This window comes from Malurus melanocephalus, unplaced genomic scaffold (genome assembly GCF_030028575.1).
Source record: "Malurus melanocephalus ecotype Western Australia unplaced genomic scaffold, MMel_1.1 scaffold_10, whole genome shotgun sequence".
Taxonomy (NCBI): Eukaryota; Metazoa; Chordata; class Aves; order Passeriformes; family Maluridae; genus Malurus; species Malurus melanocephalus.
In genome coordinates, this window is record NW_026623242.1 from 4,108,328 (window position 1) to 4,121,477 (window position 13,150).

Sequence of the window (13,150 nt, forward strand, 5' to 3'; positions counted from 1 at the left end):
GGCCGGGCCCGCACCGCTGTCCGGTGCTACCACCCCCGGTGCCGGGCGAGCCCCGCAGGGGACGGGCCGACCTGCGCGGCGGCGCCCCRGGGGCGCGCATGGCTCGGGCGCTGCCGGGGCCGGGAGAAGAGCCCGACCCCGGCCCCGGCGGTTCGGGACGCGGGGAACGGAAAGCTCCCTGAGGGCGGCGGCGCTAGCGGGGGGGCCGGGGCGGGAGAGCCCTCCCCCTTGGCGCCGAGGTGCGCTCGGCGGCATGTGCTGAAGTGCCCCRCAGAAGCCACACAAGTTGCCTGCGCGGCGTGGCCCCGGTGGCCGGACGGCGGGGAGCGCCCGCCGCCTCTTGCCTGACCCGACCCGACCTCGTCCCGTTCCCCTCCCCGAGGGCTGCTCCCYGGCGGGACTCCCGGCGGCTAGGGTGATGCGGCTCGTCGGGAAGTGAGAGACGGTGCGTCCCACCTGGGCCGAGGGCCCCCCTTCCTCGGAGCCTCCCATGCTTTCGGGGCCCCCTCGGGTGGCGGCGGCCCCCCGGGAGGCGGGGGCGGCGCTGCCGTGATGGCCCTGGAGGAGAAGCGGGAGAAGCGCCCGCCCGTCACCCCCATGATGATCGAGGAGGAGGCCGCCCTGCGGAACGGCAGCCGGGGGCTACCGCCGGGACCCTGGGCCGAGGCGSCGGGGCCAAGACCCCGGACCACGGAGCGGCACATCGCCGTGCACAAGCGCCTGGTGCTGGGCTTCGCCGTCTCCATCCTGGCGCTGCTGGCGGTGACCATGATCGCCGTGCTGCTCACCGTCCGCTTCGAGGAGTGCGGCGCCGCCGCCGACGGACCGCCGCGGGCCGGCAGCAACGGGAGCCTTCCGGGGGCAGCCCGGCAGCCGTCCGGTGCGGAGCAGCCCCCCGGCCGGCCGGAGGAGGAGGCGCGGGGCGGGGAAGCAGCGGAGGAAGAAGAGGAGGAGGAGTGGCAGCGGCGGCGGGAGCTGCCGCCCTGGGCCCGGCCACGGCTGCCGCGGCACCTGCGGCCGCTGCACTACAACTTGATGCTGAGCGCCTTCATGGAGAACTTCACCTTCAGCGGGGAGGTGAACGTGCAGCTGGAGGTGCTCAACGCCAGCCGGTACATCGTGCTGCACGCCCACCGCATGCACATCGAGGCGGTCCGGGTGGCCGAGGACAAGCTGGCCGGCGGTGTGCGGGTGGCCCGCACCTTCTTCTATCCCCAGACCCAGGTGTTCGTCGTCGTCCTCAACCGCAGCCTGGAGGTGCAGAGAAGTTACAACCTTAAGATCATCTACAATGCCATCATCGAGAACGAGCTGTTGGGCTTCTTCCGCAGCTCCTACGTCCTGCACGGCGAGCGAAGGTAGCGGAGCAGCCGCGTCGCCTCAAACCCAACTCGGTCCGAAGTTGGCGGCCCCCGCGCCGAACTTCGGGCGGGGCGGCGCTAGGACCCGGCGGCCGCGGCGCCGCCAGGCGGGTGATGCTGTGGCTCCGTGCTGCCCGGCCCCGGCGGTCCCGCCGAAGGGCGCGGAGCTCGGGCGGCTGCCCGGGGAGGGGACTGCGGCGGGGCGAGCGGCCGCCAAGCCCGGCCGGCCGGTGGGCTTCAGCCGAGCCTCACCTCTCGCCGCCACCTCTCTCTGGACATCTCCTTAGGGCTGGGCTGTCAGGGCAGAGATGCRGAGGCTCTCGGGGGCCGGGAGCCCTTGCCCGCTCCAAGCCAAAGGCCCGTGTCAGAGACAGCCGGGAGAGCTGCTGCAGGGCGGCCGAGGCTGAGGCACTGCGCGGCAGCGAGCGGGAGCGGGCGGAGCTGCCTCGGGCTGCGGGGCGGTCCGGGCTGGGGCCGTGCGGGAGGCCGGGCTGGGGTGAGCCGGGGCTGCCGGCAGGTGAGCGGAGTGCTCCGCCTGCGGGGGAAGGGCTGCGGGGAGCGGCCGGCCGGTCGGGAGATGCCCCAGTGCGGCTCGGGGACGGACGGTGGGCAACGAGCAGACTTCAAGGGCTGCAGCAGTGAAGCAGACCGTGCGCTCGGTCCCTGTCAGGGCAGGCCCGGAGCGGAGACTCCGGCGCTGTTTAACACAAAGACTCCGTGTCCGGCTGCCGTGTGCCCTCGTGTGACAGAGCCTTGTCAGGTTACAAATAGCAGCATAGGGGAGCGGAACTTGTGTTTTATTTTTATTGTATTAGCTAAAGCAATAACGTGGCGGGATGGTTTTATATAAGGTGAATACGTTTACACCTGCTGCACCTGGGTCGCTGCAGATTTACGCCCTGTGACCGGGCAAACCTGTCACAGTCGTGATTTGTATTTACTTGTGTTGTTAGAGCCCCTTGGGTCCCTGTCGAGGCCCTTGTTATGGTAGGCAGCGTCACTGTGGTGGCCCCGCTGTAGCCGGTTGCAGAGTCTTTCTTTTCTGAAGAAAGTGTTTTCTAACCACAGTGAGGCTTTGTAATGGCAAAGAAAGGCGGGATGGGCTTCTAGATAGTTTTGTCATGGTTTATAATTTTAGAATTGGATTTTTTTCAGCAGTCCTTTCTTGAAATACCTGTGCAGTAACAGGTTTTCTCTTCCTGAATCTTGCTGTTTAATACTACTAAGTGAAACAAAGGTTTTATAGTTGGAAGAACGGGTCAAAAATACTAAGACATGAAAAGCATCCTTACCAACTCAATTAAGTCAAAAGCCCTTTTATTAAAACATGTTTTCATTACTATGATTACTGACAATTTTAAACAGCCTGATATTAGAACCGCAAGCAGGATTGAAATTAAGTTTTTGCAGTTTGTCATCACAGTGAAATAAAAAGGAAATTAGAAAAAGCCTGGTTGTAAGAAAAGATAAAGTGCCTTTTATCGTGGGTGACTGAATAGTTGGGGTAATTGGGAGTTCTTACCGACTGTATTGAAACAGGCAAATCAGAAAACAAAGTCCTGTTAACAGCAGGGGGTATAATTCACTTTACAAATCTGAGAAGTTATTTAAATAGTTATTATTCTCGTGTACTTTGACTTTGTGTAGGAATAATTGTACTGTCAAATAGGTGTGGCAGTGGCATTTCTCCAGACTTAATGCTCTACACTTCAATACCGATCCCCTAGTTAAGATTTAGAAACCATCACCAACAAAAAAAGGTCTATTCACTTTTTCTGTCATCAGGATAGTTTAAGGTGGAAGGTGATGGTGAAATGTTTCTTGCAGTGCTCTGTGTGTAGCTTTTCAGATATAAATTGCTTTGTTTTTAATATGCTTCAGTATAGTTGTACTGGGCAAGATGCTCACCTTATGTAAGGTAGCTCTGCTATATTGAAATCAGTGGCATGTTTTTCCTTTACACCAGCTTACTTATATTTCAGTAAAACCTTTTTAAAGCTGTAGTCATTGCATGGTTGTAGTTTCAGGTTAAGTAGAAGTAGTGTCACAGGCTTAATGGCTCACTATAATATAAAGTTAATAATTTTAATAACACATTCTAAACCAGGGAACTTTCTTGATCAGTGTGCTCTCACAGTAACTTTGATTAATACCCCATTTTTAATAGAATGCGTATAACCATTTTTAGTCCTCAAACATGGACAACTTCTGTTATGATAGACAGACTTCTAGTGTGCTCTGAGAGACCTTGGTGTTCCAGAAGGGCTTTGATTTTTTGACATCTTTATTTTCGATTAAAATACAGCAGCTCATTGGAGTAGTAGTTGCTATAAAAAGGTCCAAACCATCATTTTTCACTTTTGTTGTATGAGAGGAGCAAATAACTCTGCTGTGAGGCATCACAAACATACTAATGCCTTCACTTTATGATTCCTTTTCCCCTAAAGTTTGTTTCTGTGGCCTTCACGGGTGAAACTTGTAAATCAGCCTGAAATGTAAAAGCTGCGTAAAAGTRTTTATTTTCTTACTGAAATCTTTCCTACTATACTTGAAATGTAAAATGCAAGCGATCTGTTACAAATTTACTTTGCTTTATGTGCTAGAATTTACTGACAGTAATCAACAAATATAATACAGAGCTACTGTAGAGTACTATAGGAAAATACAGGCATAATATAAATGAACATCAGACTTTGGCATAAATGAAAAGGAAGAAAAATTCTTACATCACACAGACAAAGCAGACATATTCTTTTGCCTTGTAACAACTAAGATGTCAAAATAGATAGATTGTTGGGGAAACACGTCTTCCTTTAATAGACAAGATGGAATTAAAACACCTGCAAATTACTGCCATAGACATTCTGAGAAGACAGGCTGCAAGCATTCCCTCAAGTACAACCTTTTCTGGTGATACTTTGGGGAATTGGAGATAAAAGTGTTGGTACTCAGAGAGGTGTGTAAAGAGGAGGAAATTGTTAGCCTGCACTTCACTTTAGGCATGCTATAGAAGTCTTCTTGTTTCACTTGAATAAAGAGAGAAATAGACAAACAGAGACAATGTTTGGGGTTTAGCTTGTTTGTTTTCTTTRAATGTAAATGGTTAGGTTTTTTTAAGCAGCTTTGAGATTTTGTTTGTTTTGCTTTATGGCACAACAAACAAATCGATGTTTGATAGTAATGCACATGTTATAAATATCACTGTTATTGGTAGTTGATGTATTTTTAGTATGAAATATTGACTGCCCAGTGTTTGCCCGGTTATGTCTATATGGATATATTTGTCTATCTGTAAGAACACAGAAGATGAAGAGTTTACCAGGGTTTGTTATCCTGGTGAAGGGATTGTTTCAGTGACCTAATAAATATTAAAAGATGACTGATAAGATCTCTGAGAAGTGGGATGCAGATGTGGAGGGAGGACAAGGGAAAGCTTCCTTATTTAGAGAGTGTCACAGTAGGAACAATAGTTCCTAAGTATGCATTTACGTGTATGTTGGAGCTCATTAAAATTGTTAATTGCAGAGGCAAGTTCATCATTCTTGCTTTATTAATAACAGGCCAGTACAGTTTTCCATGCTCACTTGAAGCTTCTCTTGATGTCTGTAGCTTTTTAGAATGTGCCTAGAATGCAGAATCAGGTCCACTTGAAATACTTTGCATATAAATTAAGTTGCTTTTCTTTATTTAATTGGCTGATTTGGCTTTGYTGCAGTTGTGCAAATCCACGGATAATATGGAAGTTTTTTGGATTAACACTGGGGTACCTGGCACCAACTTCTACTTTACATTTAGCAACCTCATGCAAAATGTGTTTTTAATGATCCATGTTAGTAGTGAGACAAAAAAAATTGTTGTGATGAGTTCCTTCAATAAGGAACCTTCAATAAAAGCCAAAAAAGGCTTTTTATTTTAGATTAAAAGACTAATGCTAACTGCTTTAGTGGTGGAAAAATGTTTCAAGTCTTTAAAAAATCATCCTTATTTGCAAGAGGTGAAAATTCACTGGAAAACATAAATCTAGTTCTATCAGGTGCAATAGCAAGAAAAAAATGTAACATTTCAATAAACTTAYTTCTTCATTGCCTCCAAAATATCTGTAAACCCCAAAAAGTTTTAGGAAAGTTAATTAGATACTTTWTTTTCCCTATGGGATACCTATTTACTTTCTCCGTCAGTGTTAGAGTATCATATTGCGGAAAAATGGTTGTAGACTGATTAATAACAGGTGCCCCTATTTTCATTACATAAAAACTATCCACCCATCCTTTTTCCTCAGAGGAATAACAGATGATTAGCCAGCCTCTAAAATTCTGGTGAATGTTTGCCTGGTGTCTAAATTTGCATGGGTATTTCCACTGATGAAACCTTGGAAAGTGAGACATGGATCAATACCACTCAAAAAGCCTACATATATGCTACCTTTACATTTACGCGGTTAGCCCATGGTGATTTTCTCATTCTGCATGCTTCCAGAAAGTACTCTTACTGAACACCATAATTCAACCTTTAAGTGCAGCTTCTTGTTTCTGAAAAAAGATCATGGGTTTTCTCCAAATGAAAATGTAAGTCTCTATATATAAAGCTTCCTATTCTGTATCTAGATCAAAGTTTATTTAGTTCCAGAGAAAACAATTGTGTGTTTTATTGTCGAGCTAAAGCCTTCCCATTTTTCCCATAATAAATGTTGAGAGATCTTTTCATAATTTGACCCATTAACTGAGAACATGCATTTGTTTTCTGTGAAATGCACCATAACGGAAAAGCACATGTAGAAGAACGGTGAAATACTTTGTGCTGGTTTAATCATTTGCTTACATTTGTGATTGTGCAAAACTCACAGAATGTTTTTTTTTGGATGTGCACAGACACAGCAGTGCTGTATAGTACTGTGTCCCAGACCTACATGCAGCTGGTAGAGAAATAATCAGCAATGGAAAACAATGACCCTCCTGAGTGCACTGAGTGACCGTAAGTTCTCATGCCCAAAGAAAGGTAAAGTGCCCTGTCAGTGTCTCAGGGCAGAGTGAACTCCCTGAAGGCTATTAAATCCTGGTTTGAACTGAATGTGCTTGTTTTACATTGTATAACCAGCAGTGGCTCACTGTTTTTCCCACAAGTTGATGAATCTAGTTCCGCTAGAACCTGAAGTTTGATGCAAGGCGAGGGTTGATTTATTTAATGTCCGTGTGGTGTCTACAAATTTGTAGGAACTTTGTAGACCATTAATTTGTGTCTCTTGTGTTGCAGTAGAGGTAGTAAGAAAGTGATAAAGCAGTGTTCAAACACTGTGTGTTTTGTACAGTTGTATTGTTTTCTGYCCTTAAACCACAATAGTCAAGCAGTGTCTTATTTGATATGTCTATGAATCAAGTGCTAGGCACAGTTAGTTATCATTTTTTATTTTTGTTTTCTGCTTTTCTAGGTTTCTTGGTGTTACCCAGTTTTCTCCTACTCATGCCAGAAAAGCCTTTCCTTGCTTTGACGAGCCCATCTACAAGGCCACATTCAAAATCAGCATCAGACATCAAGCAACTTACTTATCTTTGTCCAACATGCCAGTTGAAACTTCTGTTTTTGAAGAAGATGGATGGGTTACAGATCACTTTTCACAGACCCCTCTCATGTCTACCTATTATCTAGCTTGGGCAGTGTGCAATTTTACATACCGGGAGACTGTTACCAAGAGTGGAGTAGTTGTAAGTATTTCTAATGTACCGAATACATTTCATTACTTTGAAAACTCTTGCTTTTTGTAGGGGATTATACCAGCAAATACTTTGAAGTATTTTCTTGATTAGTATTTCTAAAATTTGCTAGTCTATTTAATGATTGTGTGCATTGTTTGGGACCTTTCCTGGAGGTTTGTCTAATTTTTTGGTTTGTCTTGTGCCTTTTGTAAATGGTTAGCTTAGCAGGTGTGGTTGTTCAGTGAAATTTTAAGCTTTTAAATATGTTGTTAAACAAWACCTTGGTTTTCTCAGGAAGTTTTTTTCTTGTTTTTCTGTAGCCTTTTCTATACCAGTGTTCATGAGACTATTAAAAGGAAGTAGTAATAMTGGTAGGGTTTCCAGTCTTCCTTCAGTTCTGACATGTCCTTTGGTGTGCTGTGTGCTAGCTCAGGAGGCTGAAATAGTAATTTCTACCTTAGATCTTTTGCTCAGGAGCAGGACTTTGCAACCTATCCACTTCCTGAGGTTGATGGAAGCACTAAGTTTCAGKTTTTTTGCAAATATGGCATGATACCAGGAGTTCTGGCTTGAAAAAAAAAAGAGAGAAAATCCTTTGTTTATGTCAGTTTTGGTTTTGTGTACAAATATTAAGCTCAGAACTGTATAACAAGCCCAAACATACATGAGCAATGCTATCAGCTTAATAGAATATTTCACAGCGCTGTCATCTTGATTTTTCAGGTGAACATACAGAGAAAACCTTCCTACTTAGTTACTGTGAATAACAAAACAGAGCTAGTTCTGGGACTAGAGGACTAGACAGCAGTTTGAGCTATGAACTTGAGCAAAAGGGTGTTTGCCTTATACCTTGGCAAATGCTGTATGATTCTGTGCTGTAGCCTGGGGGCATGAGGAAGGGCTGCAGGCTGATCACATCAGGAAATATCTCCTTAAACACTTTGAGCCAGCCTAAGCATTGCACTATRGTGGAGGGAGCCGATTCACCTTCTCTGAGCCAAAGGTACTCTTGGCCTTCCTTGTGCCAGCCATCAGCTCTATACAGCCATAGGATCTGGCTGAAAACTAACTGAAAAATGTGACAGATTTTCAGCTGCRGCAGTTCTCTGATCTGGCTTTTTGTGCTGCTGTCAGAATTCAAGGCTGTGCTGATGGAAGGTGGACCCAGGACAGCATTGACCACACTGAAGGGATCAAAAAATAAGTCTTGTTTTTGCTGCTGGAACTGCTGGGTAGGACACTGGGGCCTTTTCACTCTTCAGCTCTTCAATCGTGTGACCAGCAGACTGTGACACTGCTCTCTGGCACCACAAACAGAGGAAGTATGACTAGGAAGTGGTTCTCTGAGGTAGGTTAGCCTATGAGTAGAAGGATATGGGAGCTGCTGAGACCTTTGTAATAGTCATAGTCACAGAACACTTTGGGTTGGAAGGGGCTGTAAAGACCATCTAGTTCTAACCCCACCCCGCCATGTGCAAGCTCACCTTCCACTAGACCAGGATGCTCAAAAGCCACATCCAGTCTGGCCTTGAGCACTTCCAAAAATCGGTAATCCACAGCTTTTCTGAGCAGCCTGGTCCAGTGTCTCACTACCCTCACAGAAACGAATTTCTTCAYAATACCTAATCTAATCCTGCCCATTTTTGTTTTGAAACTGTTACTCCTCATCCTATCCTGCTACTGTAAGCAAGTATATGAAACAAGGGGGATGGACCTCAAGACCATCAACTTGAAATATGCAACCTACTTCCTCCTTATTTCCTTGTAGTGTTCTTTAGAGTGCATGTCCYGCAGACTTTTGCTGCTTGAATATGTTTGAATCCTTGAAGACAGAAGCACAACTGTGTCTTACAGACTACAGTTGATAACTTTTAGCTGTTCTTGTGTTTGCCTTAAGACTTCAGGTTTACCAGGAATCTGAGAAGAAAATCCAAGTATTCATTTGTTAGGAATTTGTGGCTACTAGAGCCTTATAGTTACATTTGAGGCTGTTGGTTCAGCACATGTAGGACATACATATGTATCCCACCAGATTGACAGTACCACTGTACAGAACTTTGCCAACAATTTTGAAAATTAGTAGGTTAATCTTAATGAAGATGTGAAGACCAAAAACCACATAGGTTGAGATACTTTTATGGGATAAGAGACTATCTAGAGTTTTTGCTCTTGGTTATTTTTTTTTTWTTTTTTTTTTTTTTAATAAAGCCCATATACCGAGGTATATGAATGCCCAGGAATACCGAATAGTTTGCACTGGGTTATTGGTTAAATATGTCTTGCCATTTTTCAGTTCCATTTGGGATCTGACCATATTTTATCATGGTTCAGTTTTGTTGAAAGAGTGTCTTTTAAGGTATGAACTCGCGGCAAGCACTTCAGTTCAGAGCTGTGCTYTTTCAGATGAATTGCTGAGGTAATCCATCTTTTTGAGTCTCCTGTATTGCAATGCCAGGAGTTCATGGACGCTGCTGGGTGAATTTGAAATTATCTAAATCCTTGCACGTGGAATTTCAAACTTCTTAGTTTCCTTCAAGGCCACTTTTTACTAAAACGTAGTTACTCCCGTATCAATGGCAATTAACTTAAATATATAGTAAAAGTAAGTATGCTTGTAAAAATGAATGCATTTTCAGGAAGATTAACCAAACCTTTATCTGAAGCATCTTGATAGGCTGTTTCTTATGTTGGCGAATCTTCATTTTAATTAATTCAGTGTATATTATATTTATTAATAGACCCCTAAAAGAATCCAGCTTGCATATACTTTTGCCTTTCTTTTGGCACTTCCATGAACCTGGTTGTGGTTCATAAAGCATTTTGGTGGGAGTGGGCTGTCATTTCAAATTTTGACAGCATACTAATGATGAAAATCTCCCTTGTCTTCCAGCTGACCAATATTAATAAAGTGCTGTGGTCAAAGGAAGATAAACTCTCTGAGGAGCAGAAGTAGCTATGAGATGAAAAGTAGGGTTTTTTTTCTCAAAACGAAATGTTTGCTGTTCAGTTTTTCTTAAAGAATGGCATTGACCTCAAAATTAGTTTAAACCTGAGCATGCCATTCAATACAAGTCAAGTTTTAAATAGAAATTGGCTTTTGGAAAGCTTAGGTAGCCAGTCAGAATAATAAGGAGTGGAATCAGGAGGAATTGTGGGTGCAGGAGTTAAAGGGACAAGGGTAGACCGTACCAGAGCTGATGGAAATGAGTAGCTGTGAAAGAGAGAGGCTATATAGCTGGATGGTAGTGAGTGGGAGGAGGAATGCTGAAGGAAGGCAGTACCCAAAGAATGTTGTGGTGTTTCACTTTTTCTGCTCCTGCTTCTATTCCAAAATGGTTGCAGCATGTTTTGCAGGACTGGCAGCATGTGCCTGACCACGGCTGGACAGGGTAGGACCTCCCCTGTCTGACTGAACCCATGCACATTCCATTTTGAAGAGACCTCTCCAAGCAGGTGTGTCCTGCTTTCAGCTGTATTCAGTGTTACTGTAGTGTCATCAATGCTGAGTAGTTTGTCATGTACAAAGACCTTAAGGCTCAGATAGAGTTATTCTGGAATAAGGTCAACCTTTATTGCACTTCTTTTGTTTTCTTATTACTTTATCTAAGATGTAATTAGAGTTCACAAGCTTTAGAGGACATTTAAGGCTTATCCTGGCCAGTGAGGAGGAGCTGTAATAATTTGGCTAAAGGAAAGATAATTACTGTTTCCAAAGTGCTTTCTGGCTTGCAGAGAGCCTGCATAAAGGGCCAGTCCAAAGCATTGAATTCTCTCAGGCATGCGCTTGCAGGGCTGGCTCAGTTTGACTTAATATAACTCAAAAAGATAAAGTGCTCTCAAAAATAGGATGCATGCAGTAATAGTTGCTCGATTCTGCACAAGTGAAAAATAGGTTTTTTTCCAGGAAGAGCTGGTGAGTGGAGTCACAAGCAGATTTAGGTCGGAACTGGTGCATATGCAACTGCTCATGTTGGTTTAGTTCCAACATGGGACCATGGTTTTATTCATGTCCTTAAGACAAGATGGCTGGACGTAGAACAGTGCTTCCAGCTGGRCAGCTGTATTGGACATTGCCTTATCTGAACTGTGGTGATCAGTGTCTGAGGAGACTGAAGAGCTGACTTTCATTAATAGTCTAAGAAAAACAAAAACACCCCAAGTTGAACAGCAGAATAACTTTTTTCCAGTGAGTTTTGTCATTATTATTTGCTAGAAGAAACCTGAAAATACCAGTATAAAATAACTACGTGCTTACTATGCAGTTCAGCCTGTYGCTTTTACAAAATTATTTTGTATTTGAAAAATGTATTAATATTTTTATCTAATAGCAGGAATGACCTCAAGACCAGGCAATTTCTGTCAGCTAATGACTACCTAGGTTAACGGCCTGAGGCTCTTCCTTAGGCCCTCTCTTCAGCTGATRGTTAATAACTGCTAGCAAAGTCTCTTCATCAGTTATTATTTATTAATCAGTATTGAAGCAATTATACATGAGATGATTCTTTGTGGGTGAGCATATTGGTTACAGCAGAATGATTTTGCTATCCAAAGTAGAATTAGTCCTCAATTAAAATTTTCTTCCTCTGCAACCAGAATTTAAGTCCAGCTTCAGAGTTGTGCTCTACTTTTGGAGCCCTGCAAAGTAACTTTTGTTAGCCCATAACTCACCACTGGGAGGCCACACATTTATCTGATAAACAGGTAACAGCTAACGCAGGAAGCACCCAGGCATATTTCCAAAGCCTAGTACTATGCAGACTGGTAATGTTTAATCTTTTTGTGTCCTTGAATCTCACAGTGATGCCCATTTGTTTTTTGCTTTTTATTACGATTGTCCGAGTCTTGCCTTCTCCAGAACAACTTTCATCAAACAATTAAAAATAAAATGCATGTTAGAAAGAATGTGATGGAAAATATGCAATTACTTTGAGCTAGAAAAGCACACATGGATTTGGATAGGTGTGTTTGTGCTTTCTTTTGCYTGTGTGAAATTTTCTCTGTAGTAAGACTGGTTCTGCAAGTATCTTTTACTCTGTTCAGTGCTTAATACAGTAAATAATTTTAAGTGGGAAGTTGTATTAGAATACAACAGGAATCCAAAGAAATTGTAGCTTTCTCAGATACACCACATCAATATTCGTTTACCCATTCTGTTTCAGGTTTGTATATTGAAAATGACTTCTAGTTTATTAATTTTTAAATACTATAGCTACAAAACATGCTAGAAACAAACAAAAACCTATGTGATCAGCATCCATGCTAAACTGAATATGCCAGGGAATCTGTTAAAAGCATAAATTGCAAACTTGCAATCCATTGTTATTGATTTCTGGTTGAATTTGCAAGTCGAATGCACTAKGAAAACACTGTACATTTATTGTGCTTACTCCCTTAAAAATTGCTCTCYGTCAGCACTTGTAGTACATGTTGTATTTGAATGTGATATTTGTTTTACTAATGTAAGTGCCCAGCTGCACTCTGCAAATAATACTATTGAACTGAAATACTTGAGTTTGGAAAAATTGTTTTGTTTTAGGCTAGGAAGATCACCTTAAGTATCTGGGGGCAGTGGTGTACTTTGTATGTGGTACCAAGAAGAATGTCAAAAAGCACAAATCTGTTTCTGAATTTGTGTAGGTTTATGGCTTGCCTGCAATAATTGTGAGGAGAGAGAAGGCAGCACATGATTCCTGGCCTGATGCGTGTTGAAAAAGTGTTCTAGTTGTAATTCTGTGCATCCAAGAGCAGTTTGGTTTGTAGCTGCTTCATCTGGGGTGTCTGTTGGCTAATGAAAGGAAGGTCTGAGACTTAGTATTTCCCACTCCTTCCCTGCCGTTTGCCCAGAGGAGAGTAGAGTGAAGTGCCTGCAGTTCCTCCTACTTCCCACATTTGAAGCAAGGATAGGAGGGAGATGTAAGAGATGAGACTCTTTCCCTTCCCTTTCATGTGCTGATGAGCATATGCTTAATGGTATGTGCTGTGACAATGCGACTCACAGTCAAGATTGAACACTGGAGCTGCACTCTGCTTTTTGTACTATGTTTCTTGTTTCCTTATACTTCTTATGTTGTGCTGTCATATTTGACTTCATTAACTTAT

At 43.9% G+C, this 13,150-nt stretch overlaps 1 protein-coding gene across 1 annotated transcript in view; it reads left to right on the forward strand.

The window, feature by feature from the left end:
- Window positions 1–552: 552 nt before the first annotated feature.
- Window positions 553–13,150, forward strand: part of TRHDE (thyrotropin releasing hormone degrading enzyme) — a 196,463-nt gene continuing 183,865 nt past the window's right edge. The window contains exons 1-2 of the mRNA XM_057377926.1: window positions 553–1,358; window positions 6,787–7,060. Coding sequence (XP_057233909.1) covers window positions 553–1,358; window positions 6,787–7,060 — 1,080 coding nt within the window. The remainder of the gene's footprint in view (window positions 1,359–6,786; window positions 7,061–13,150) is intronic.